The sequence below is a fragment of the Oreochromis aureus genome, linkage group 14 (assembly GCF_013358895.1).
Source record: "Oreochromis aureus strain Israel breed Guangdong linkage group 14, ZZ_aureus, whole genome shotgun sequence".
Lineage (NCBI taxonomy): Eukaryota > Metazoa > Chordata > Actinopteri > Cichliformes > Cichlidae > Oreochromis > Oreochromis aureus.
The window spans coordinates 9,070,091-9,096,606 of NC_052955.1; the positions used below are offsets into that span (position 1 = coordinate 9,070,091).

General features: G+C 39.8%; 1 protein-coding gene across 1 annotated transcript in view; it reads left to right on the forward strand.

The window, feature by feature from the left end:
- The first annotated feature begins 9,452 nt into the window (after positions 1-9,452).
- The window catches only part of LOC116310862 (protocadherin-16-like), a 77,877-nt gene continuing 60,813 nt past the window's right edge, over positions 9,453-26,516 (forward strand). The window contains exons 1-2 of the mRNA XM_031727786.2: positions 9,453-9,931; positions 15,303-17,123. Of these exons, the coding sequence (XP_031583646.2) occupies positions 15,324-17,123 (1,800 nt within the window). The 5' untranslated portion in view covers positions 9,453-9,931; positions 15,303-15,323. The remainder of the gene's footprint in view (positions 9,932-15,302; positions 17,124-26,516) is intronic.

Below are 26,516 nucleotides of genomic sequence, written 5' to 3' on the forward strand. Positions count from 1 at the left end.
GATCTTTGTCTGAAGCAAAGTTCAGTAAAGTACCCTCACGGTGACCCTTTTATCTTCTATTTTAATGAATGAAATTATTTTGTCCTGGACATCAAAGTAAGTAAGTTTTTTGTCTTATACTGCCGTCTGCTTTCTGTATATCACTACTTTGTAAGACTCATCAGCATTTATCAGTAGTACCCTTGATATGCAATTGTTTTAGCCCCAAATTGAAATGGGTCCCTATTTTTAGTTTCTGCATTGCTTTTGCTGTTATATCGCTATTGGTCTGTTCTCCTGCTTAGTGGTCTTAAAGGTGGCTTAATGTTAAAGTCTTGCCTTTACCTAAACACATCAAATAACAGAAGATGTCAGTGTAAAGTTTCAGCCTTGTTAAATTCTGCCTTCATGTTCAAGGACATCCTTATTTCAGATCTGAAGGAGTAGAATAGTGCATTACAGCGCGAGCAGGTACCTGAGGAGAGTTAATAGGGGTTTCTTGCACATCAGTAAGTAGATGTGCCATAACAGTTCTGTCTGATAGAGATAAATCTCTCAGAGGTTTTTTCTGTGAGCACAAGATATTTTAATTATTTATCAATCTCTTGGCACAGCAGAGATCACAGGGAAAGTTATCATTTGAATGTAAGCCGTGCTTACAAAAACATTACTTTAGAGTTGTTCCTTCTTGCTGTGTTAATTAAAATTTCAGGCTTGAGGTTAAATGTCATTAATGATATGATCAAGTTTTTATAATAGCTTGTAAGTTTTAAATGGCAAAGTTTGTATAATTCTGGAATTCCCAGGAAGAAGGACAAGGACAAGACAATTGGCTAAATGTTTTTTTTTTCTAAATGTGTATATACCTATTTATTTACTTTCAGCTTAATTTAAAGAAAACAACATTAAAATTGTAACTATTCGCTGGGACCTGGTCTATGACCTTAACTCCTCAACATGCAGAAGATATGGGCTGTCTCTCACTTCTTTCATACCACTGTGATCACACCACCGGTTTATCTGTTACGACAGCGCTACCATTCGTTATAAGGCTGTAGGCTTTGGCTGTAGTTTCCTGAACTGATGAGTTTGAGAATAACACGATTCCCTGAGCTTCATGAAAAGGATTTGGGTTTAAAACCTCAGCGAATCATCAAAGGGCAAAAACAGGATGTGGTTATTTTCGATATCTGAGGTTATAAAATCATTTCGTTCAGTATTAAAGTGATTATACTGGTATAAATTCTGATTTGCAACCTTGACTGTGTATTTTTAGTTGTGGGCTCTGCAGCTGCTTTATAAAGTGCTACTGATTATAGTGTTTGTACAGACCAAAGCACATATGGCTTTGACAGTAACATAGCAGCTCTCTTCTTAAACATCTGTGCATGACTAACGCTGAAACATGGCATACTGATGTATCCTCCCATGGGCCATTTAAATATAAGATTTACTCCACGCCACCTTTGTACATTTGTCCATTCCTCTTCTTGAGCGTGCTATGGATTTCTATAGCTTTACTATTTAGCATTGTTCCTAAACTTATGTCAGGCATATATTATGTTTCCCAAGATGATCTTATTTTACACAGCAGGCTATGTTGCATGCTATTGCAGTTTTCAGGATGATTTAAAGTCATAGATTATAGCTGACCAGCTCCCCGGACCTTCAAAAATGGATGTACTGTACATGGTCGCAGCTGTGTTATTGCTCTTTGATGTCACTTTATTCCTGAGATTCTCAAAGTCTAAAATTAAGGTAAAATTCCTACATTCTGCAGCTGAACCTGCCCATGGCAAAATATAATGCTTGAGTTCAAGGATTTCCCCCTGTGACAAATACGCTAAAGAAACTGATGTCCCCAGAGAGTAATTTGTTTTATATTATATATCAAACATATGCATTTATCACTACAGATCATTAAAGTGTCAGATAAAATTCCAGCATAAGGTTTTGGCACATAACTTTCAATCATACCATAAATATTTATATTTGGTGGATATTTGCTTTTCTAAATGTTAAGAAGCATTTTTGCAAAGTTGCAGACAAATGTTTCCCTGCAAACAAACAAGAAAAAACTTTATTCAGCTGGAATCCAGAAGCCTAAAATACTACATCTGAAACGAGGCAAACATGAGGCAGAACCACCAAGTCTACAAACAATCAGACAAGGAACACTGACCAACTGGGGTTTTAAATATACAAAAGGTAACAAGGGAAGAAGACACACCTGGGAAAATACACACAACTGAAACTAATTAAGGCAACGACACACGAGCAAAACTAGAAGACACAAGAGAACATAAAAATTAAATAAAAATGAAATAAAACAGGAAGTTAATAACAGGCAGAGTAACAGTAATATAAAAGAAGACACAGGCATTGAAATATAAACTGAAACTCAAGGGATTGAATATAAAACCACAACTCTAACTAGCTAGTTTTCAAAAAGTTGAAAACAAAAAAACCAGCTGCAAATATTATAATAAAGAAGTCAAACACGAAATATCAGCTATGTAAAAATATTACATAGCTGATCGAAATATTAATGTATAAACTCAAAACTCAAGCAAGAAACCCATAACATCCCATAACAGTGACAAGGAAAGGACAAAAACACCTGAGGATAAATATAGTTCACCATGATAGATTTCAAACAGAATCAGATGCTTTCCATTATAGCTGCTAATAGCTAATGTGAAATGTCCATTTCTTAATTATCCAGAGAGCTGCGTAATTCCAGTGCACTTATGCAGACAAATGGCCAGTTACACTGGACTGTCTATTTCAGAGTCCTGTTGGGGTTTCTCCTCATAGCCTAATGGTGATGATAATAGTTCTCCCATCTTTAGCTCTGCACCTGGCAGTGAGTCTACGGATGCCAAGATCCTCATAAGCATTTGTTTTAATTATGCAGGAAAACAGCCACTGTCATTACAAAAATAAAGGAAATGACCACGGACTTTACCGCAAGGCAACCGTGCTTTCTTATTTGTAACCCCACAAAATTACAAGAACACCTAAAATATCCACATTACTGTTGGCAAGATTAATTTCTACTTTTTCAAACATAAAGAGCCAGAAAAGAAATCTAAATCTTTAGTTTTATGTTTCGAATTGGTTGATGCACTACTTTCAGAAAGCTGTTTTGTATTTGCATCTCCGTGAGTAACTGTTTACAATTTGCAACCATCCAGCTCTGTTTCTTGTTATGTAAATGTTTGCTCATGAGCATGACCATATGGATCATGTGACCCTTAGACAAATTGTTGGTGAAGCTGCCAGCCTCGAGGGCTGATGCCTTAACCCCGAGTGCATAACCAGCAAAACAACATTCTTTACACATATGTCCTTTTTGAAAGCGTAACCACTGATTATATCTTTAATGAGAAAAATTGTGCTCAAGCCATCAGGAACGTAACATTTTTCAGAGGTACTTTGGCAAGTTGTGAAATGAGATGACTTTTGCCCCAGCTGCCATAAAAATAGGAATATATTTAGTATTGATAGGAGGGTGTGGGTCATTCATGTTTCCTGTGGAACCAACCGAAAGCCTCGCATGTGCCAAAGTAAATGATTGCATCCACTGACTCATGGCAAAGGAAAATAGTTTCCACGGTTATATATTATTTGAGTTTATCCTGTCACTCCATCTGTATGATGGTTTTAATGAACGCCCTTTTTTAAAGTAATATTCTGACAATATTCTGAAAACATGCAGTTATAGGAGAGTTGAGTAAGGCTGCCATGGTGAAACGATGAAGGAATTTGCCCAGGTTGCTCTGTGCTGACCCTGACAGTGATTGTTCACTTCAATGCCACTCATTGCAATGGCGTGCTTCAAAATGACTGACCAAGTAGAGTCAACAACATTACTTTCTCGACTGACAGCATTGTGAAGTGCAGAGTAATGGGATTAGAGGCTTTTTTTCCTCACTAGGACTCTTTTTTTCCTCAAAGAAATTTTTGCTTGAGCAATTTAATTGTTTTGAGAATTCCAGGGCATCTCTCTCAAAGCTGTGCATTCCTTTCCTCCTCAACACAATGCATTCCTGGAGAATAAAAGTGATCTCCATCAGAATCAGTTAGACTCCCTACAATGTCTCAGGAATTTTGTCCTGCAGGACAACGACATGTTGGACTCTGTGATGGATAGTGTATTAATTAGAAAGCATTCATTACTGAATTGGGTGGCACTGTTATAAGCCAGACTGCTGTTAACTCGACAGAAGACTGAAGTTCTGTGTTAAGAAATAAAGATTATTAGATATTATTGTATTGGGATGTTTACTGTTAATGAACTATAGGTCTGAAAAAGTCCTCACACTATATATACAGCACGTAAAGTGTAATTTCCAAATGCCATTACAGCTACATCCTCCTTTTTTGCAGACATGCTGAATTACACTAGTGCCTGGTAGAGCTTTTTAAAATTGTTAAGATTCACTGTTGCAGTTACAAGAAGATATCTTTTCTGCATTGCTTGAGGGAAAATGCCAGTTTTATCGATTTACCCTCTAATTCAGTATATTTCTCCTCGCCCTGAGGCTGTTTTCAAAGACTTCAAATGGAAATTAATTCTCATTAGCTTTATGCCTTTGTACAGTTCATTAAACCTGTTATTTGTCAAGAACCAGGACAACAGAGACAAGTCTATTTACCATGTTTAACAGTGATTAAACTCACCAGATTAAACCAAAGGAGTAAAATACCATGACATGAATAAATGATATTTTGTGAGAGTCATTACACACCATAGTCACAAATATTCAAGACCACAGGAATACTTAAAACACATTAAAAAGGATCTGAAACACTGGAAATTATTTACTATCAGACCTCATTTATCTTTGAGAGTTAAGATAGCCTCAAAGCCTTCACTTTATCTTAAATTATCTGTCTTAACAAGACAAGACTTAAAAAGAAAGATAATCTAAGTTCAATCAGTTAGGGTTGGCGACAGGTATAAACGACAATACTAAACCAGAAGCATAGGTAGGCTTTTTTTGTAGCAGTGGTAAGGTATTTAAAAGTTTGTCTGCTAGGATAAAAGAAGATAAGTCGCATACAGCATACAGGCTTTGTTGTAAAAGTTGTTGTGTTAGTGAGACTTTTTTCTTAAGCTCTTAAATCCACACATACAATTCAGGCAGGCTCTTTGTCAGCAGAGCTGTGTTTTGTATTTATGTATTCTCACATTCACACCTCGGATTTTCTAAGGAAAATGCAACTTTCCTAGAAACAGCACCGACTATTGAGGAACAGGATGACCCCGAGAGAATTATACGCTGCCTCCTGGATGAGACTGTTCTTTTTTGGAGTTAACACACCAATTATACTATCTTTGCCTTTTTGTTGGTTACAATGTGGTCAATGAGACTGTAGTTAATAATTCAGAAGGAAAAACTAATTTAACCACTAAGATTATCTCTGGTCATTTTTATAAACAGCTATGCTCAGACACAAAATCATAAAGTTTTTAAGCTGGCATCACAGGGAGATTTGACCCAGTAACAGCAAAGTGAAAGTAGGATCACCTCTACAGGCTGCTTTTTCAAATATATACTGTACACAGGGCTATATCAATCCCTTTCATGTTTTAAATGCATCTGTTGGGGGAAAAAAGGAACCAGATATTAATTCTGAGTAAAGCAACATTAAGTTCTACAGATGCTTACTCACGGTGTTCAGTAATCACAGTGAAGAACTTGAGAGTAAATCTCTTTTTTTGTAAGCCCTTCATTTCTGTGTCAGAGCATCACAAGGATTTTTGGTTTCATGAACAATTTATTATGGCAATTTGTGGAGACATGAAATCTATAAAATATCTTCACTATTAACCAGAAGATGACAAAGAGGTAGGTATTCCCGGAACTTTATCAACCAAATGAAAACCACATGCTCATTCAATATGCAGTACCCTGTGGAAAGGATCATGCAGTGTAAGTCTAGTGTAGAATATGCACTATATCAATATGGGTAATAAATGCATACACTGTACAAAAAAAGAACATGCACCCAAACACCATGGAACGTTAGATACTCTACGACTTGAACTTGAACTGTGCAGGTTTCATATGAACTTTTCCCATCCGTAACTTAAAAGGTGACATTCAACATGCCGAAGCTCATATTTCCTGAAATGCACAGCAGTCTGGAGGAAATGGTTCACTACTGCTTCTGGTTAGTGTTTTGTCTCAACGTAAGTCATTAGGCCTCTGCTTAAATATGTGCCCAACCCCCCCCTACCGTTTTGTACTATTCACCTTGCAGACATAACTTCCATTGTGTTTTGATCCAGATGGGGTTCCGGTAGAGCAGCATTGTGAAGTCTGTGTCCTTGATTTTGTTCTGGATTACAGAATATTTACATTTTAAGCACCACAAATGAATCCATTACTTTTAAAGAATGAAATGAACGCGAGCATGCTCAGATAATCCATGCTTCAGAGGCTTAACAAGTTCAGTATTTGACGTGTATATATCTTTTCCTCAGCTTTTTGTTCTGTGGAATGCTACAAAAATTATTAAATGCATCATCTTGTTATTCCCCCTATTTCATTTTTAACCAAAAATTTCATAAGGTCATCCCCATTTTTGTTATTTGGTTTTCCAAGACTTGACAAACAACAAGAAATTGTTGCTGTAAATTAAAGGCATTCAAGGGCTTTTTTGTTGCCCAGGGCACACTTGCAAATGCCACAAAATAAACTTTATGAGAGTGAAAAAATAAATAAAATAAAAAACAAATCAGCCATCAATGATCTGTGGGCCAATTGCTACACAAAAGAAACTGAGAATTAAATGAAAAGATCTCACAAAAATCATATTGAGAATTACAGGGTAGTGAGATTCAAGGACATCTGAGTCTTATTATGGTTTTAATGTAGCAGCTGAAAAATTGCTTGTGGTGCAACACCATGATGTTTTATTTCACAAATACATGTATTTTGTTAATATTTTTTACATTTTGTGTATCAGGTTAGAAGCAGTTACTGATCTGATTTCCTGAGAAAGAGTGGCCTGTCACACACTTACCTTTAATCTTGATTAAACTCAATCTATTTATTATTTCTTTCATGGTCTTTCTGCAAGGGTAAAGGAGCCAGGCTGTGGTACTCCCTCTAATCCACGGTCAAATGTCACTAAAATAAGCAGCACAGAAAAATTACTAAGACCACAACGTCTTGATGTGGACAGCATCTAACCTCAAAGTAGAATTGCAGATTTGTCCACCATTACAGCACCTTGTTTTTTATTCATGGACTTATGTGACTCGTGAGAGCAGTCAAGTCAGTTAAAACCAAGTAGGAACTGAACTCCATGCATTATACAGTAAATAAATTGGACAATCTCATGCATGGGAACTGAGTTGAAAAACTAAAGTGTGAGGTGAGAATAGGTAAAATTAATGCAGATTGAGCCTTTAAAACGACATAAACTTAGGCTGTACTTTTGTATGGGACTCAAGCACCGACGCTGGATGGAAAACAGATGCTCCTCTTGTGTTTTGATTTATCCACAGTACAATACCTAATCTGCTTATTGCTGTTTGCAAAACCATAAACAAATCCATCAGTTTGACATTTGTGCTCCTAGTTTCTGTACATCTTTTCATCTTTAATAATTTATCAAAGTCGGAATAGGCAAGCCAAGTGATGTCAAGTGAACATTTTGTCATTAGTATGCGAACAGGATATTTGACAATCCATTGCTTTGTCACTGGGCAGAGTTTGTGGCTTTGCTTTTTAATATATTTATGTTAAAAAAAAGAAAAGGATATTTGCAATAAAAATGAATCTTGATAAGGTAAAGGATTTTACTTTGTTTAATATAATGCTGCACGAGGAACTGCGAAGATAGTGAGATGGTCTCACTCACAACTTGAATTGATATGAAACAGCCCTACATGTTATCTACGAAAGGAAATAAAACATAAACAAAACACTTTATTTTCTTTCCAGCTCTGCTACACATTTATCTATACTGCTATCTCAGAACACCGATACTTATTATGTCTGCTGACTTCTTTTAATGCATACTGCAAATATTATTTAGTGCACAGCGTACTACTTAACTCCCAGTTTTATCTGTCTTTTGATCCTTTGCACTCGAAATTACATCCAGGGCACAAAGAACAGAGCCAAGCTCCATGTCATTTTAAGTTGTTCTGTCTGGCTGGCATTAAAATAGGGACAGGTAGTGTAGATAATATGGATGATTGTCCCTGTGGAAGTAAAACCATCTGAGCATGTCGATTAGTGTGAATATATGCATATCTGTGTGAGTTGCCTCCCTTGCTGTGCTGTCACAGTCATAATGAGAAGCTGCCAGCACTGGAACTCATTCCACTGGGTGAAAAAGCAGTTCAGAGAGAGAAAGTGGGGAGACATAACGAGGTTGGCTGGAGGAAAGAAAGTTTTAGCCGCAATAAAGAAAATGAACACGGTGAGAGTGACCAAGCTTCTTTGTTTATTCTTTTTGATAATCTCTCTTTTTCTTAATCAGTGCAAACAGAACAAAGCAGCTATTTCATTACTATTCATACCGACTTCTTTATACTGTCACTTCACAGGTATATCATGAATAAAATGTCTTTATTTTGTCTTGCCAGGGGTAATTCAGTTTTCAAATTCATTTCTTTAATGACAAAGAAGTAAAATGAATAAACATTGAGGCATTCATCCCATTTCCATCAGATGTTTCTCAGTAAAACTACTGACACAAAAGGACTCTCTGTTCCTCTCATGTTTATAAGCTCTAAATGCAAAGTGACAAGGGTTTAATAACTTTCAGAGCTTTTAGTGATTGACAAGAAAGTGAAGCAGGGTTATGGCTCCAGCACCATGAGAGATAAAAGTGTAGCTTCCCCTTGGGGGTTGACTGAAGATGTAAGCTATGTTCCTTTAAGGAGTCACAACATATGAGGAAAAGTTACAGGCATTGTCTCTTTTCTAGACTTAGATGGAAAATACCCCCAGGAGGTTTCTTGACTTCCAACATCTGAAGGAAAATGCTGTCTGTATGATGGCTAGATCTCCTTATGATGCAGTGGTTGTGTCGAGGTTGTTTTGTTAAGGTAGCGCAGGTGGATATAATTCATAATCACTAAAGCCAGGCCCGATTTACATTATACATTTCAAGCCTCACTGTGCCTGGAAGCATAAGTAAATGAATATGATGAATGTAAGGGTTTGTCTCTTATACTGATTGAAAGTTCACTTCAGCAGTGGGATGATTAAAATGAGTTCGTATGTTGTATTATTTGGTGAAGTTATTCAGCTGTTTTAACAAATATACGTGTAAAAAATCAGTGGATTTATAAAAGTACTGTGCTGACATATGCATCATATGCATGTCACCACAGCAGAGATTTCTGTGCGATTTCTTTTACAGTTTAACTCTTCAGATGAGCAGAGCACAGCGAGCTTTGTATCTGATTTACACTTCCCTTTCGCATAGGATGGTGGCACCAAAGTTCAGCAATAACCTGACCTGCCTCTCTGCAGTCGGTGTGGCTCCTTGTGGTAATCACAGCAGCAGCAGAAAGAGGAGAGGAGCAGGAGGTTGCACTCCGTCACGTGTTGTAGAAATTCGATTTTGGAGACGGACGTCCACCGCTCGGCCCCCACATCGTTTGGTTTCACTTAGCGTGCTGCAGCAGTGTGTGTGAGACCAGACAGGCGGGCAGTGGATGCCGATAAGACGAAAGGAAAGTTTTTACAAAGAGACCAAGTTTGCTTCTTTCTTTTTAATCATTTCGTCTGATAAGAAATCGAAGAGACCTAAATAGGAATTTCGCAAAGAAACAAAGTGTGCCGTGGGGATAATGCCTTTTTTCCTGGGATGGATGTAACTCTATACTTCGTCTTCATAAGGGAACAGTGAGAGGAATTTGTACATCTGGAAGCACAAGTTATCATCTTTAAACACCGGAAAGGAACAAATGAATGTGAGTATCCATCAAAGCTGGACTGCGCAAACCTTCCAGCGCCACAAGTAACCAGCCTGATGTTGAAGTTATTCATCAGTGTTTATCTCTAAGCACACTTTACCCCCTTTCACTTATATATCGTTAACAACGCGTTACTAATCACTTAGCTTTAGACAAGGATTTTAATGGAGGGATGCATGCAAAGCAATTGCCTGTTACTTACTGTTTTAGCAGACAAATGCATCAGCGCGCTCCCTTGCATCTATGCAGACTCGCCTCTAGCGTTAAAAAGTTTTAATTAATTAAAAACAAATGATACAAAGTAAATTTTAAAACAGCTCGTGTACGTGTCATTTTAATAGACTATTTCTGCAATCAGTCAATATGCAATGTGGCTAATTTGGGCTACTTAATCTTCTTTCATACAAAGGTTGGTCATATGGATGGATAATTTGGCATTTTTTCAACTCTATAGCAGTAAGTTAAAAAAAAAATACTACGTAGACTTTGAGCGCGTAGACTTTGAAGAGCTGACAAAACATTTAACAGTTTGTTAAATCGCACCTTGTTAAAGTCCCCCTGAGACCAAGACATTCCTCTGAAATTGGGAAACCTATATGCAGTTATTGTATAGTCCTCCGAGTGCTGCTGCAGCCGCACCGCTGGACCATAGCTGCTCAGTGATTACTCACGTCATTAACCACAAAAGGTTTTCATATCTTTTAATTATTAAGCCAATTAAGTCACGGGGATCCATCGCCATGCAGTTGTCTGTGTGACGGTTGCCATGGTGCAGCCCAGTCTTTGTTTCTTTTTTCTTTTTTCTATTTTTCCACTACCAGTCATCAGTTTGAAAAACCCTAACACTTGTATGATTTTATGAGGCTCATTCACCAGAGCTGAGTCTGTTTCATTCATTTTTGTGCATGGTTAGTTGTGAGGCTGTTTGTTTGTTTGATAGGGTCATTTCTAACACTTTCTCTGTTCCAGCAGCACATCTTTGCAGTGCGTGCCATGTTTCAGACTTGAGTTAAAATCTAAACTTGCAGAAAAAACAAGCGAAAGATGCACCAGTTGTGGATAAAACCACAACTTGGACCTCTGTGGCGTTTATAAGAGTCCAAGAATTATGTCATATTCCCTTTGGTGCACTGGATGAAGTAATCCTTTCACTAGTCTTGTCTCTGTGGCGTGCGTATGCTGTTGATGATGCTAGTGTGCAGATTCCTGAAAAAAAAAGACAAGCACATGATATGTTTCATGCAATCTAACCATAAAGTTTCTCACTGCCTTGCACATTTTGAAAATTGCCCGACTGTGGTTTTGCTCATCTTTTTGCAGTTCAATCATCACTCAAACAAGCTGAGTGTAAATCAGCTATTGCGTCTGAGGGCATTTTGCCAGAAAGCTGTCGCCTCCAAAGTTCATTTCAACATTTATGACCAGTCTCTGTCATTTAAAAAAAAAGTTGCATCAATGCGAAAGCAGGAATGTCTTCTGAACACCCCCAGATTTTAAAATTCCCAATGAGACCTGCCCTTTTTATAATTTGAAAATGTGTGTGAGGAAAACTTTTACCTTAGTTTGTAGTACTGTTGCTTCTCCTTGCACCCTTGCTACTGTAACACGATACACATCTGTTTTTCATGATGCAATGACTAGCACTGCCAGTGCAATGTCAGGCAGTGTCATCTTCAAAGATATTAGGTGTGTGTGTTTTTTATCCTGAATATCTTACACAAACAGCTGAACCAACCCATGCTGCTCTTGTTGTGAGAAAGAGATGATCCCTTTTGTCACGGACCCTCAGAACCTTGAACTGAAGGGTTCACCGTGAAAAAAATGTAGCTTGTGGGCTTTCCCAATGTGATGTTTGTTATTGTCAGGAAGTGCCTGTGATGGTTTTTCAAGGGCTTTTTAAGACTACATGCCCAACGACTGAAGTATCAAAGACTAATGCAGGGTACAGAAATGTGGCACTTAGTCTGGCAAACATTCAGAGCATTGTAGTTTGCTTTGAGCTAAGCCTGCCATCCTCATGTCCAGTCAATCTGCATTTCTGTCTGTGGTTTCCATTATGGCTCCATCGAGCCCCAAGCAGGCTGGCGTGTTCTTGAAACCACAGACGTTTTCTGTGAGTAACTAGACTCATGACATGGAATTAGAAGCTCATTTTACGCAGTCTGTCACTATAGCTGTCCCTCTTGGCTGGTTAGTGTTACCTAGGGTTTTTGGTTGTGTTAATGAAGTAGTAACCTGCTTTATGCTTTTAACCAATTATGTATTTCCAGTTATATCAAGACAGCACATTATTTACTCACAAGAAGCTATCTCTGATGTTGTCTGTGATTAAGACATTTGCTTGAGGCCAATGTTTGACAGTTGTTCAGTTAGTGGCAATTCAGAGGCATTCTCTATTCAAAACATATGTATAAATTCTCAGATGAAATGATAGGACTTGGCAGGATGATCTGTGGTAAATCCACCGTTTTAATTCTCCTGTTTTTTAAGTGTCTTTTACTTTGCATTGTTAAGAATTATATTTTCATGAGAGCGTTGGCATTCTTCTATGTAACGTTGGTTATGGCTCATGGAGGGAGGCAGCAGTAGTGTTTGTTTAGATACTGTTTGTTGTAGTACTTGCCAAACCAAAGGCCTACTTGTCTTCATAGCAGCAGAGAAAGACAAATAGACCTCATACTTCACCCAAAACTGTAAAGCCAGATATAAATAAGCCCAAGTATTTTCAGCTATTAGACGTTAATATCCAATACATTTTGCCAAACACGATTTAGACTACAGTGGAGGGGGAAAAGTGCTGCCCTGATGTTCCCAGCATTCAAGGCTGCCAGGGATTTTGATGCTGATTTCAGTCATGCTAGCAAAGTGTTCACAATGATATCTAGTGTATTCCAACAGAGATTTTCATTCTGTATGTAAATCCCACGAACCACGGATTCGGTCGTTCGACTTGGTTTAAAGGATTCAAAAGAAACTGGGTCAATGCTACAGTTTCAGCTAACACTGAGGTGTGCGTGATATATTACACACACACATGCCAGTTTTAGAGAAAAAAAATAGTGAAGCTCGTGCAAAGTAAATATTTTAGTGTCTTTGTTCAGAGAACATGGGATTAATCCACCGGCGGTTGCGTCATCTTTGCAAAAGCCATTAACAGTATTTAACTACCAGAAGAAGGGAGTCACGTTCTAGGACAATTATGCAAGAAAAATGCTTGAATCCAAACCACAATCGGATTGGCTTACTTAATGCAACAGCTTTTAACCATCAGCAGCCTCTTTGAAGAGTTTTCTTTCCCAAAGCTTGACACATGTGACTTCTCACTGGCTATTTAGGAACAGGTATGAAACTCAGTGATACCTGCGTGGGTGGGCAACAGCAATTATATATTTGGCTAACATCTTAGCTTTAGTCTGCATAGATTTCTCTTTAATCTCACACTGAATCTTTTGAAACCGTGTGCCCTGCTTTACCTGGTATTGTGCAATTAGCTTACCCAACTGTGTGTATGTTATATCCATTAGGCTGCGCTGCTCTGCAGAGGTCCTCCACTGTAGCTCAACCAGAAACTGCATTATTTCAGTTGTGGTATTTGGTCAGGGAGTCTGGCCTTGAAAAGCTATCCTTTGTGCACTGGAGGGAGCTTTGTAAAAGTTCATCCCCAGTGTTTTAGTAAAGTAAATCAGTACTGAGGCTTTAAAGTTCAAGTGCTGTCAAGATTTTCAGCCTGTCATGGATGTGCTTATGTTTTTTGCCAAGAACAGCACTCAGAAAACAACCCAAACTGTACTATGTAATGGTGAATTTGTAGCGCTCGCCTTTTATGGTTTTGTCATTTGCAATTATTATGGTCTCTGTGAAAGCAATAAGAATTAGAGATTAATGGAGCAAATTGGCTCAGAATTCCTTTTTATGCCTAAACCGTTGAATCATCTTGGACCGGTAACACAGCAGATGCAAACAGCACACATTCTCATGCTATATTTCAAAACAAGTTGTGATACAAAGTTTCTCGCTACTCACACTAAATTCAAAGCAATTTATGACGTTAAAAGTTAGCATCTTCAGTGTTGTGGGCTCTGAATCACGGCAGACTGAAATTAGCCCTGGAATCCTGTGTGCTCATGGCCAACTTCCAGCAGACCTCAATTACAATGCTGCAGAGCCAGAAAAAGGGAAAGAGGTAGACTGCACGGAGCCCTTCAATTCTGCAGTACTGCTCTGTCACTCAAATACACTGTTACCACTGTGGCTAAGACAGATCGCCACACAGCGTTCAGGGAGGCATTTAGTCCACACACACACGCACAGACACATGCTCACACACAGATGCGCAGATGTCTTTGAATGTTTCCTTGCAGGTATCAGTTAATCCACTGGGGGGAGCCTTAAAGAGCTTTTAACAGAGAGCCAGCACTTCAAATATTGATGCACTTCTGTATATATTTTCTTTAAATTAAAGCAAAATATACTTAACCAGGAAGTTAAAGTCATTATGAATTAGACCTATTACACAGAACCACAGACAAGCCTGTCTTTTTATGTAATGAAAACGACACAATAATTTTCTTTGAGCCAGACACTTGGTGGTTTTGGATTATTCTGCAGATGGTGACAGTCTTGTTGAAACATTTCCACATTGCTCCACAGTGTCTCTCAGTCTCAATTACATATCCTCTGCAGTGGTGTGGATCCTTTGCCAGAGTGTGCCTATTGTTTATGCAAGAAATCCTAATACCCTTGCTACTTTTAAATATCAGTGTTTCAATATTTTTTCCCCTTGATTTAACACTCACACTCTTACTTCTCATAAACTCAATATGTTTGCCTAAGGAGAGTTATTTGAAAGGGTTCTTGGGGGGATTGTTTTAAAATTCCTCATTCCACGAGAGATAAATATGGTGGTAAATATTAAATCCAGGACTTCACCTCCCAGACTTATACAAAGGCGCACAGCTATGGCAAACACACGGGGTAGCCTGGCAAAACTGATTCTCGCACCCTTTTAATTAAAGCTGCAGAGCAACAGTCGAAGACTCCCTGTCTGAAGTGGTATGCTGTGGCCTGTGGCTTTGATCTTTCTTTAGCAAAGGGGAGCTCTCTGGTATATGGGAGAAACAAGGTGTCGACTTATTAGGTGAACTAAGAAGTGAAGGAAAATGTTATGTGCTTGGCCAGTTGTATATAATGTGGGTAGGAGCAAAGCCAATAAAACATATGGGAAAGTGTTTAAGGCATGTAGGCTACCTAGCTGTCTTAAACTACCTTACTATAAAAATATTACACCTTTTCTTAGTTTCTGCTGTTCTGAGTTTTTTTTTTATAATATTTTGAAATTGCTCAGCCTTTCCTCTCTGTGTGTCTCTAGGTTTAAAACGAAGGGGCCAAAATGAAGACTGCTGCCAAGGGTTTTGGGAAGTCTGTAATGGATTCTTTGCATCGTGAGGGTTGGTGGAGCCAAAGGATAGTGCTAATGGTATATGTGGTTTTGGAGCTTATAGCGGTCCACTCACCTGTAGTCTTGGGAACCCTTGAGCTCCAGCTAGATGAGGAGCAACCAGCAGGTACAATTGTAGGTGACATCAGTGCAGGACTTCCCCCTGGCGTAACAGCATCCTTGTACTTCATTTCAGACCATGAGGGCACAGGAGTAGGGAGTGATTTGGACATAGATGAAAGCACAGGCATTATTAAAACTGCCAAAGTTCTGGATAGAGAATTAAGGGATAGGTACAACTTCATTGCAGTCACCATGACAGGCGTGACAGTCGAGGTGACCATCAAGGTGAATGATATAAATGACCACGCTCCAAAGTTCCCCAGACAGCAAGCCACTTTTAAAATTCCTGAACAGACAGCTATCGGCACTAGGTTTCCTCTCGAGCCAGCTGTTGATAGTGATAAAGGCCAGCTTACGACACAGGGTTACCTTATCAAGGATGGAAATGTTGGCCAGGCATTCACCTTGGAAACCAGGAGAGGAAGCAATGAAGTTCTCTATCTGGATTTGGTGGTCAATACCATTCTAGACAGAGAGAAAAGATCCACCTATACTTTATCTTTGGAGGCTTTTGATGGCGGGTCCCCCAAAAGGACCGATCAGATGACGTTAGATATTACTGTGCAAGATATTAATGACAACGCTCCTGTTTTTAACCAGAGCCGCTACCATGCTATAATTTCTGAGAACCTTCAACCAGGAAGTAACATCCTGCAGGTGTTTGCCACAGATGTTGATGAGGGCGATAATGGGATGGTGCTATATGAAATTAACAGGAGACAAAGCGACCCAGATCGCTACTTTGTCATAGATTCTCGCACTGGCATCATCACCCTCAACAAACCACTGGACTTCGAGATGAGGAGGGTCCACGAGCTGGTGGTCCAGGCGCAAGACAACGCAACTCACCCAGAAGTGACCAATGCCTTTGTCACCATTCATGTCAGAGACTACAATGACAACCAGCCTACAATGACCATCATCTTTCTCAGTGAGGACGGATCTCCCAGAATCTCAGAAGGGGCACAGCCAGGCCAGTACGTAGCCCGCATCTCAGTCACTGACCCAGACTACGGAGAGTATGCTAATGTCAATGTGTCACTAGAGGGAGGTGATGGAAAGTTTGCCCTGACCACTAAGGATAGCATAATCTATTTGATTTGTGTGGATCAGATTCTGGACCGCGAGGAAAGAGACACCTATGAGCTGAGGGTGATGGCGACAGATTCTGGCACGCCTCCGCTCAGGGCTGAATCCTCCTTCACTATCCAAGTGATTGACATCAATGACAATCCTCCTCTGTTTGACCAGCCAGTGTACAGGCAGGTCATTCCTGAAGTGGTGTTTCCAGGCAGCTTTGTGTTACAGGTAACAGCTAGAGATAAAGACCAGGGGCCAAATGGGGACATTAGCTACAGCATCCTACAAGATGGAAGTGCTTATTACAGCTGGTTCAGTATAGACTCCATTACTGGCATTATTACCACTCTCTCCCAGCTGGATTATGAAAAGAACCCTAGTCCCAGTATAACTGTGGTGGCCACAGATGGAGGAAAGCCATCTCTTTCGTCCACTGCAGTTGTAAACATCTTTCTTCAGGATATAAATGACAACGAGCCTGTTTTTGAGAGAAACTTCTACAACGTGTCCATCGAGGAGAACACAGCCCCAGGGACCTGCATTCTTGAGGTAGGATTTTTAATGTTTTAATTCAGTAAAAGTTTATGAATTGATTGATTTGATCAACACTCCCATGCTTTAACACTTTGCTTGTGTAAGAGTCTGCACTGGACTTGGGTGCAACTGTGGAGAGCGACAAATGGAAAGTTATTAGATAAATAAAATAGAAGTTTGTCAGAGTAGCTCCTTTTTTCCTCATCGAGGGTTATTATTTAATGCTAAAGCTGTTTAAATTGGACAGCCTTAGTGAGGATTTACCTGCAAATTTAGGCCAACATGATCTGCTCCTTGGCTGTCCTCTCCTTCACCTCTCAAAAGGTTTCCAGGGTAACAGAGGCAGTGCAAAGTCCTCCGTCAGCCGAGGCACAAAGGAGTTTTTCACATATTCACAGACAGAGACAAATTCAGGGCTTTATCCAAAGAAATAGATGTCACTTCAGTCTCAAAAGGCACCTTAATTAGGGTTGTTGAGCGTGAGAAAAAAATGGCCATAAGCGACAAGATGAATTAAAGTTCAGACAAATTAGAGCACCCCATGTAAATGCAGTGTTTTTTTCTGGTAAAAAATAATTTCCACAAGTCATTTTTGGTTTTCTTAATAAAAAGACAGCAATTACAAAGAGAAAATGAGGCACATCAGGTGTTAAAGTCATTCAAGCCATTTCTCACATCAGCAAGCTGGAGTTTCTTTTTACGAGTGTAGAGATTCTGTTTTGCAAGTGTATGCAGCAGTACTGCATGGATCAAGGAGTTGGAAATAGAGTGCAGCCCAGATGGACGGCCTAGCAGATGAGATCTTGGCCCAGGATTTTGCTGTGGATGAGGGAGGGGTGAAAGGAGACACAATGTCATACTGTGACACTTAAATGTAGTTAAGAAAAAAAAAGGCGCTACAAGGACTTTTTGTGGGGAGTTTATAAATCAAAAAGACCGCAAGTGTAATGAGAAAGGGGAATGTTCTGAAATTGATTTTGGAAATTGGAAAGTCGACCAAAGAGTAATTAAAAAATGTATGTTTTGGACTGTGAAACTCTAAGATCACTGTTTCCAGTGTGAGCTGGAGTTCATGTTTGATTAAAAAAGTATAAGGAAAAAACGATTTCATGTTTTCGTTCGAACCAGCGATTTTCAGAGTTTTGTCTTCACTCTGCATTGGCTGCTTACTACCTGCCCTCAGACACTTCCTAAGAGTATGACATGCTTGATCTGTGGGTCCTACTGAGTCCAAGTATGAAGTAGTTCTTCAAAGCCTCTGCTCTCTGGCCTCTCTTGGGCTTCACTGGTTGTTGCAGACGTGTGTTTGGCGGCCCATGTGAGAACAGACTGCTCTTACTTAGGGTGCCAGTTCTACATCCAAACATCTCAGCAAGACATCTGATGACTGCCTTTTTCTCTTTGTAGATAAAATTCTCAGTGTACCCATCTTTCACAGACAGAGCCCCAAAAAAAAAAAAAACCTTATAGTATGGACATTGTGATCATTATTTAGACGTTACCTTTCTCTCTCCTCTTCCCGTCTATGGGTCACCGGTACAGTGTTTCAGGGCTATTCTCATATGGCGTGATTATTTTTTGTCACTTTCACTATACATCAGATGCTTTTACAGATGACTTTATAATTAGATGTGTGGGGGGAAAAAGATAAATAAAAATAAGGGCTTAATCCTATTAACAGCCATCACTCTTGTAATTCAATATATGAGATCTGCTGCAAAGAAAATAGGTCACCCTGGAGAGGGGAAATCAAATTCGACATGAAAAACAGCACTTGAAAAACTATGAGCTGCATTATGGAATGTGTTTCATGAGGCATTACTAATTCCATTCTCCTTTATTAGTTTTCCAACTGTGTCCAATTTACAAGTTTTCTGGATGGTGTCGAGGTTCAATATAACTCTACAACACATATCCGAATCCATATCCGGAACCACAATACCAACGCAACTTTCTACAGCCCATACTTCATTTTATAAATGATGTTCTCTTGCCTCATATTATATCTCCGTTCCAGATTGCAAGCATGCATTCACTCAAGAGGAACTGTTAATGCAAATGTGTGAAGTCCTTGTTGAATAATAAGAAAGTAATAAGACGAAAAAACTTCTGCGTCATTTTATCACGTCTGTTAATCAGAGGCTTTTGATTGAGGGAGAAAAATATAATATAAGTAATATAAGTTGTTGTTAAACATAATGAGGCACATGGTTGTCTTGGCTTTTACATACGTAATAAGTAATGAAAGTTTTCAGTTGATTGTGTCATAATCCTGCACTGGGGAATAATTTACGCCTCATATCATTGCGGCTTTTGGCTCATTTGGAGGGTCTCTGCTAAGAATTGCCCCTCTGTCTGTTTTCGTGTTGTTCTGGCTCCAGCAGAAAGGCGAGAGGGGGTCTCCGAGCAGCTGAGGGGGAAATGAACCCTGACAAGCGCTTGCATGAGTAGCGGAGGTGACATAAGCAGGGGGGCTTCCTTGTCTGTCTGCTGGTCCGGCAGACGCTAAATTCTTATCTGATCTCACTTCATTTCTCATTACCTAGGTGTGAAGATAGGCCAGAACTAATTTTTAAAGCCACCCCCCCCCACATTCATGACTGAATGGACCGCTTTTATTGCTGCAAACTCCTTAGCAACATGAGACGAACACTGCTTTCTGTGATACAAGGACCATTTCTTTCTTGAAGCTGTATTCAAACTTTTGCATTTATCTGCTCTTTTGGTGCCTAATTTGCTTCCGTTTCTCAAAATCTCTTTCCTTCAAAAAACATTAATATATGAGTATTATACTTTGCCTATGATTTCTCGTGGGCAGACCTACTATGAGCCTTTTTTTTAAGTTTAGATACCACATAAAGCAGCATTCAAACATATCTATTATTTCACATTGAATGCTTTAAAGAAAACCTAGTTGAAAGGGGTACCTCAGTGAAGTGGCACTACGAATCAGTACTCCATTCCTGGCAACATAAAAGAAACCACTCTGTGAGGGGAAAAATACCCATAATTCCCCTCGAGAAAACGTATGAATGATCGTGCTTCTTTCTAGCGTTTCTCTCACACTCACAGTTTCCGCAGTTTTCTTTCTACTACAATGACCACCTACCTTCTAATGACTAAACAGGTTCTAATAACAGTAATACAAATCCAGTGTCCTCAGCTCTTTATTAGCTGTTAAATAAATGCTTTGTTGTGTAGTGAAGACTCAGGTATTCAGTGATAAATTGTGGATGGTGTTTTTGGTTTAGGTTCCTCCCTGGAAAGCCTGCATTGATGAATTAGACCTTGCTTTTTACAGTCTTTTCATGTATAGCATGCTTTTGACTTCATATTAAAAATTGAATGAAAATTTAATATCTGACAGTAAATTTATGAAGTTGGCTAATGCAAGTGGCATGTGAACCTCAGTATTTCGTATTTTGAAATTGCAGCTCTCTCCTTCTCCATAAAAAGTTTCTCCTCTCACTGTTTCAGCAGCTACCGCTGAATTGCGACCACATTTTCAACCCATAAAAATTCGAAGCATAAAAATGGCTCATTTTGAATTTCACCCAACTGAACTTGTACAAAACGAAAATGCAACATGTAATGATTTGGTGACTAAATGTGACACCTGCTCAATCACACATTTTTCATAAAAACTACCTTGTCAACTAAAGCTCTTCCAAAAACATTCAAATGACACTGCAGCATTTTGAAAATAAGTGAGGTAAACTATGAAAATGAGGGGAACTGCCAGTTTCAGATGGGTATTTTGGTATACAAACCGTGTAATCAGTTTTCACCAGACATTTTCCTGGAGATGGTTTTTGTCAAGCGAAATACTCACTTGTCTGTTTTAATACCAGACTGGCTTTTTCTTCCTCTGAGACTGGTTTAGCTTGAGGCAAGCTGACTCTGTTTTTGGTCTCCCTTTTCTGTTTCTTTTTCCTCCTGCTAACTACCGAGCTTCATTGTGGCTCTGCGGTATAACAGTATTTTCAGGGAATGGTAAAATTGCAGGAAACTGGATGTGCTACTTAATGTGTTCGTGAATGTAATACTTCCTCGAACACTTACTCCTGGGCCTAGCAGGGGCAATGAAGCGAACATAAACACTGATGTACATCTGGATAGAGTGTGGGTGTTCAGGTCAAAGTTGCTCTGCTCGAGACAGCTGAACGCATTTTATTGTGCTTAGCCGTCCATCATCAAATCTGCCGCCTCTTTCCGTCCAACAGCACAGGAAGAGGAGAAGGTTGTGGTGAAAATTTAATGTTATATGGTTGAATACAGAAGCTGGGAGGAAATACTGTTCATTAGTGTAAAACCAAAGCTGTGGGTGTGCGCACGTCGAACTGTGAAACAACATGAAAGGAACCCTGCATTTATGGATTAAAGTGCAACTACTGCATTTAACTATACTGTAGGGCTGCAAAGATTTAATTTATAATTTATTCATAACTATTAATAATTATTAGGAGAAATTTTCATTTTAAATGCAGGAAAATATGCCCATCTTAATATTTCATGGTTTCCCAAATGTCTAATGTCCAAACAAACGGGCAGCAGCCAGTGATATTTTGCAAACACAGTCCAAATTTGTTGCTGGTTGCTGTCCATTATGTGAGTGCTGAGTGGTAAGAGTATGCAATGTTTACAAGACCTCAGTGCTGTGATGCAACCACATGGAGTGCTGGCTGTAAAGCAGAAGTTGTGAGGTATGAAAGTTCACTGGAGGGGTTTCCTGCCCACATCTGGCAAGGAAGGAAGATGGGCTTATATATCCCCCTTGTGGGACACAAAATTTCATTAGTACAGTCTGTCACCCAGACTGTCTGCTGCAGGTGAGACAGACCTCTCAGCACTGCTTCCAAGTTTCTGTGAAAGACTGTGTGAGCACAGTGAAAGTAGAGAGCGCGAGAGACGCAAAGAAAACAGCCGAGAGTCTCCAGAGGGACACTCAGCCTCTGGCAGCTGTAACAAAGCTCATACTCAGCAGCTGGATTCAGCTGTTGATCCCTTTTCTAACATCTATCCTCTGACTCTGAGGAGTGGGATATCACTCTTCCTGTCTGAGTCTCTGTGTTTGTCTCTGTCCTTGTTCTTTCTGCCATGATCAGACTTCTTATCTCTTCCTTTCTCCCTTTCCCACACTTATGTGTCCCCTTTGCGATCCAATTACACCTCTTCCCTTCCCCTTGTTTCCCTTTGGAGTGGTGACATGTGGATCAGAGCAGGTGAGAGCAGCACATCTGCTTGCCTGGGGATGCTTGAGCACCCCTGGAGTGACACAAACAGGCAGCTTCGTAGGTCTCAGTCTGAGCAGACCCAGGCTTATCTGGTTGGATCGTTCAAGAAGGAATGGTTGGAAATTATCAACAGAGTGAAGTCAGACTGCAGGTGTGTGGCCTTTAAGGGTGTCTACACGGCCACGTTGTTACAGTGTTGTATTCAGGCACAAGAGGAAGACTTTTGTTTAACCTTTGTAAATAGAGACGATTATTCACTTTGCCATTCGTCTCGAAAGAGACGAATGAGTGGGAAGGGGGGGAGACCTCGAGGCTGACTGTGCTAACGGCTGCCAGGCCTTCTGTTCTCACAGTCCGTGGTCCCCCTGCACATGTGCAAGGCAGTTGGCATCGCTAAACAAGCTGGGCATCAGGAAGCATCATCTGCTTGCGATATTCATACTGTTCCAAAGCAAATCTGTGCTAAATCATCCATCCAGTCCCCTGCTGTCCATCAAAAGCCACCAGACCGGAAAGTAGACACTGAGTGACAGTTTGCCAGGTAACAAAAATCAGTAATCAGAAGACTAGATTCTATACAAACAGCCACAAATCAATTTTGGCAGGATGATGAGGGTCATGTATTGTAATGAAAGAAAGCAGCTGCCAGCATGTTGAATTTTTCATTCACTACATGCATGCATATACTATATATACACAGCCCTAAAATATCTTAACCACTGAGCAAATGTCTCCAAATCCAGAAGTTAACTGTTACAAAGAATGCATCGCTTTTGTCTGCCAGCAACCTCAGCCCCCTTTTTGCTCCAGCCTTTCTGCTGCACTGACTGCCAGTTGAAATAACGATTGAGAAGAATGTTACTGAGCCCAAAAAGTCATGGAAGGAGTGGCGCATTCAGTGCAGGGAGTATGGCTGCTCTTAGTCCGATCAGTTTTGCTTTACAACCATGTCTGATTGAGGCTGGAAAAATGTATGAACACAGAGATTAGGCAATACCTAAGTTGCCCAAGTGAGAAATAGTGGATGTAGGATAGTGTTACAGGAATGAGGTGGCAAAAAATAGGTAACCATTCAAGCTTTTTATCTTTGTGGAACCTGTGCTGACACTGTTAGCACTGTTAAAAAAGAATGTTTTTGAGATAATGATCACTCAGGACATTATGAAAACTGACTGAATACATAGTGATTTCTACCTGAAATGTGACATTTTGCACATTTTATTTGACTTTTGCCAGCTAAGAAATAATTTTTTACTTTAAATGCTTGTAATTTTATTTAATTCTCAAAGTATTATATTGTTAATAATGTCACTAGACATCTTACATATTCATACAATACCTGGTAATAATAGATGAGTAGAGCAGAAACAGAAAACTTTTCAGGATCAAAGAATTTGTTATTTCTTGTACTCAGCCCAGTTCCACTGAGCAAGTCCTTCTTTTTAAAAAAAAGCCTTGTAAGACAGAACACGAGAGAAAGAGAATGACAAACCACACGGAAAAGGAGGTTTGTGTGGAGAGACGCTCCACTTTTACATTGTGGTTTACCCACATTGTCTGTCTTGGCTTCAGACAGAAAGGCACCCTGGCCTGCTAAAACCAGACTCCCAATCTGTGAGTACTGATGCTGCATGGTGGTCCAACCTCACAATGCTGTTTGCATATCTTGATGCCTTGACCACATCTATCAGAAATGCCACTTGTGTTGTAAGGGAGGACATCTGTTGTACCATTTCTATTGTATAGAAATGCGTCCACCCTGTAGATTAGTTGTAATGAGACAACTGCTGAGCCTAACATAGATTTCCTGAGTACTAGGTGATTTAAAGATTTAACGGGGGAGCTAATTACCGCGGGGTTGCGTACCTCCTTAGGAAGGCTAATTTGATTCTGGTGCTGCAGAATTTATGTTGTGAGCTGGGTGCCGCTTCTTTTAGCTGCTGTGTTGAAAGGCCAGATCTTTGTTTTGATTGTTGTGTATAGCCTGGTGCTGCGGGGAGCCTGCATGGAGCAAAGGGAGCAGTGGGACCGTCTGCTGTAATTAGGCCGAGCTGGTTGCAGGATTCAAGATGTGTGATGTGGTATCATAGCAGACGAACAAAAAGCCAGGAAAGGGGTGTGTGTGTGTCTATGTGCATGTCTTGGTGTAGACAAGGTTCGACAGTGGAAGAAATTCTCTAATCAGTGGTCTGGGTTCCTCCCAGGCTGCATCACAAATGAATCTTATGGGATCCAAAACATCGACATGGGCGAATGAAACTGATGGAGCTGATATGAATTTGGCAATCCATGATGAAACTAGAACAATGCACATCAACACTGAGCACCACCCTTCTCTTCCAGTGCTGGCTGAATGCTGGACATGCAGCCAGTCAGATCCAACTGGGGCAAAACCATGCTGAGTTTCAGCACCGTGGAATGTGAAGTGAAAAGTACCTTACATTTTTGTGTTTAAATGAGAATGGCTTAAGCACACTATACAGAGTCAGTCTTTCAGCCTTGCTGGAAAAGCTGATCACTCTCAGAGGATGTCCTAAAAAAATACTCCCATGGTTAAGTGCCCAGAAAAAGTGTGTATTGTCTGCAGCCTCACTGCGTCTGAGAAGTCAGCTCGGGACTGAAATAAATGCAGATGGTGGAATAGCCAGCATAATGGAGAAACAAGTTGTTGATAATTTCAGCAAGTCAATGCATCACTGCCAAGGCTGAAGACATCCAGACATCTGGTTTAAGAAGCTGCGTCCAGTCAAACCTGGCTATGTCTTTATAGAAGATCGATGGAAATCATACACGATATGCTTCATCAGATTTTAGTTGCAACAAAAACCTCTAATCTCACGCTGACATTTCTTTCATGAGCCCACAGTTTTCTGTAACATCTCTAAACATTTGTTGCTTCGGACACACATCCTTTGTCAAATCCCCTAGTGCAACTGTGATAAGAACTAAACACCTTTTTACGTGATGGTTGTAGAGTGGCTTAAGTACATCCTCACTTTCATGTGGCAGGCAGTGATACTTGCATGCAATCTCACTGAAAAGGACTCTGGGGTGTGCAGATGTGAACGATCTTGGTTTGCAAACCGGTGCAGATCTTTGGTTTGATGCCCGGAGTGAACTACAGTATCACCTGCTGCCAATTTTTACCATCAACAACTTATTGCTTACAGGCCCTGATTAGCCCAGACAGCGGATATCGTGATTAATGTAGCAATTTGCCATTTGTATCTGAAGTCATGCCATGCTGGGATAACACTATTCATCTAAAGATTTGCTCTGGACTGGGTAGTTTATTTCTTCATATGTCCCATTAATCGTTTTCCAGTACAACCAAAACGTTCTCCTGCTGGTCATTGCTCGCGGGTGTTTAGTTAATTGAGGAAGGAGGAGTGAATTACTCGAGTCACATTTTTGCTGACATTTTCTCAGTTCATCAGGAACACAGCTGTCACACTTTCAGTTACTACCCTGCAGCACTAAAGTTGTGATCATCCGATTCTCTTGACAGATCAGCCAACACTCAGAATGCAGGACACATGCAGTTTCATCATTACTGTTATAACAAAGGCTTTGATTAAAAATAAATACTGTTTTCAACCTGGGGGAAGCAGCTGAGTGATGTTTAAAGATGACAACTCAAAAGTCTCCTGGGATGTATCCAGATAGATTTGTGGTCTCCAAAGTAAACGGAATGTTTGATAAGCCTGTGACGATATAGGATTCCTTACTTATTGTACTGAAGCATATGCGGTACCCTCATGCAGCAATGCTCCTGTGTTTTACTGTAATGTAAAAACTCTTGGTTAATGTACTTGATGCATACATAATGAGAGCGCAAACAAGTGTGAGGATACTGTAATGCTCACAGAAGTTCAGGTTGCTGTATTGGAAATGTCCTTCATCAGTTTGCCTGAGAGAAGTTAAAATATTACGGGAAGACTGAGTTTAAACATTGTAACTCAACCCATGTGCAAGCTCCCGTCATTTCATTTATGCTACTATGTGTGATTTAACTGTTTGAGGCTGAGATGCAGACATTTAATGCACTGTCATAATGCTTTGGCAGAGACATTTTTGTGAGCAATTATGTACTGAGTGTATTCATGACTGTGCATGGGAAAAAGAGAAAATAATCAGGCATCCTTTCTGCCTTTAAATCTTAGCCAGCTTCAGT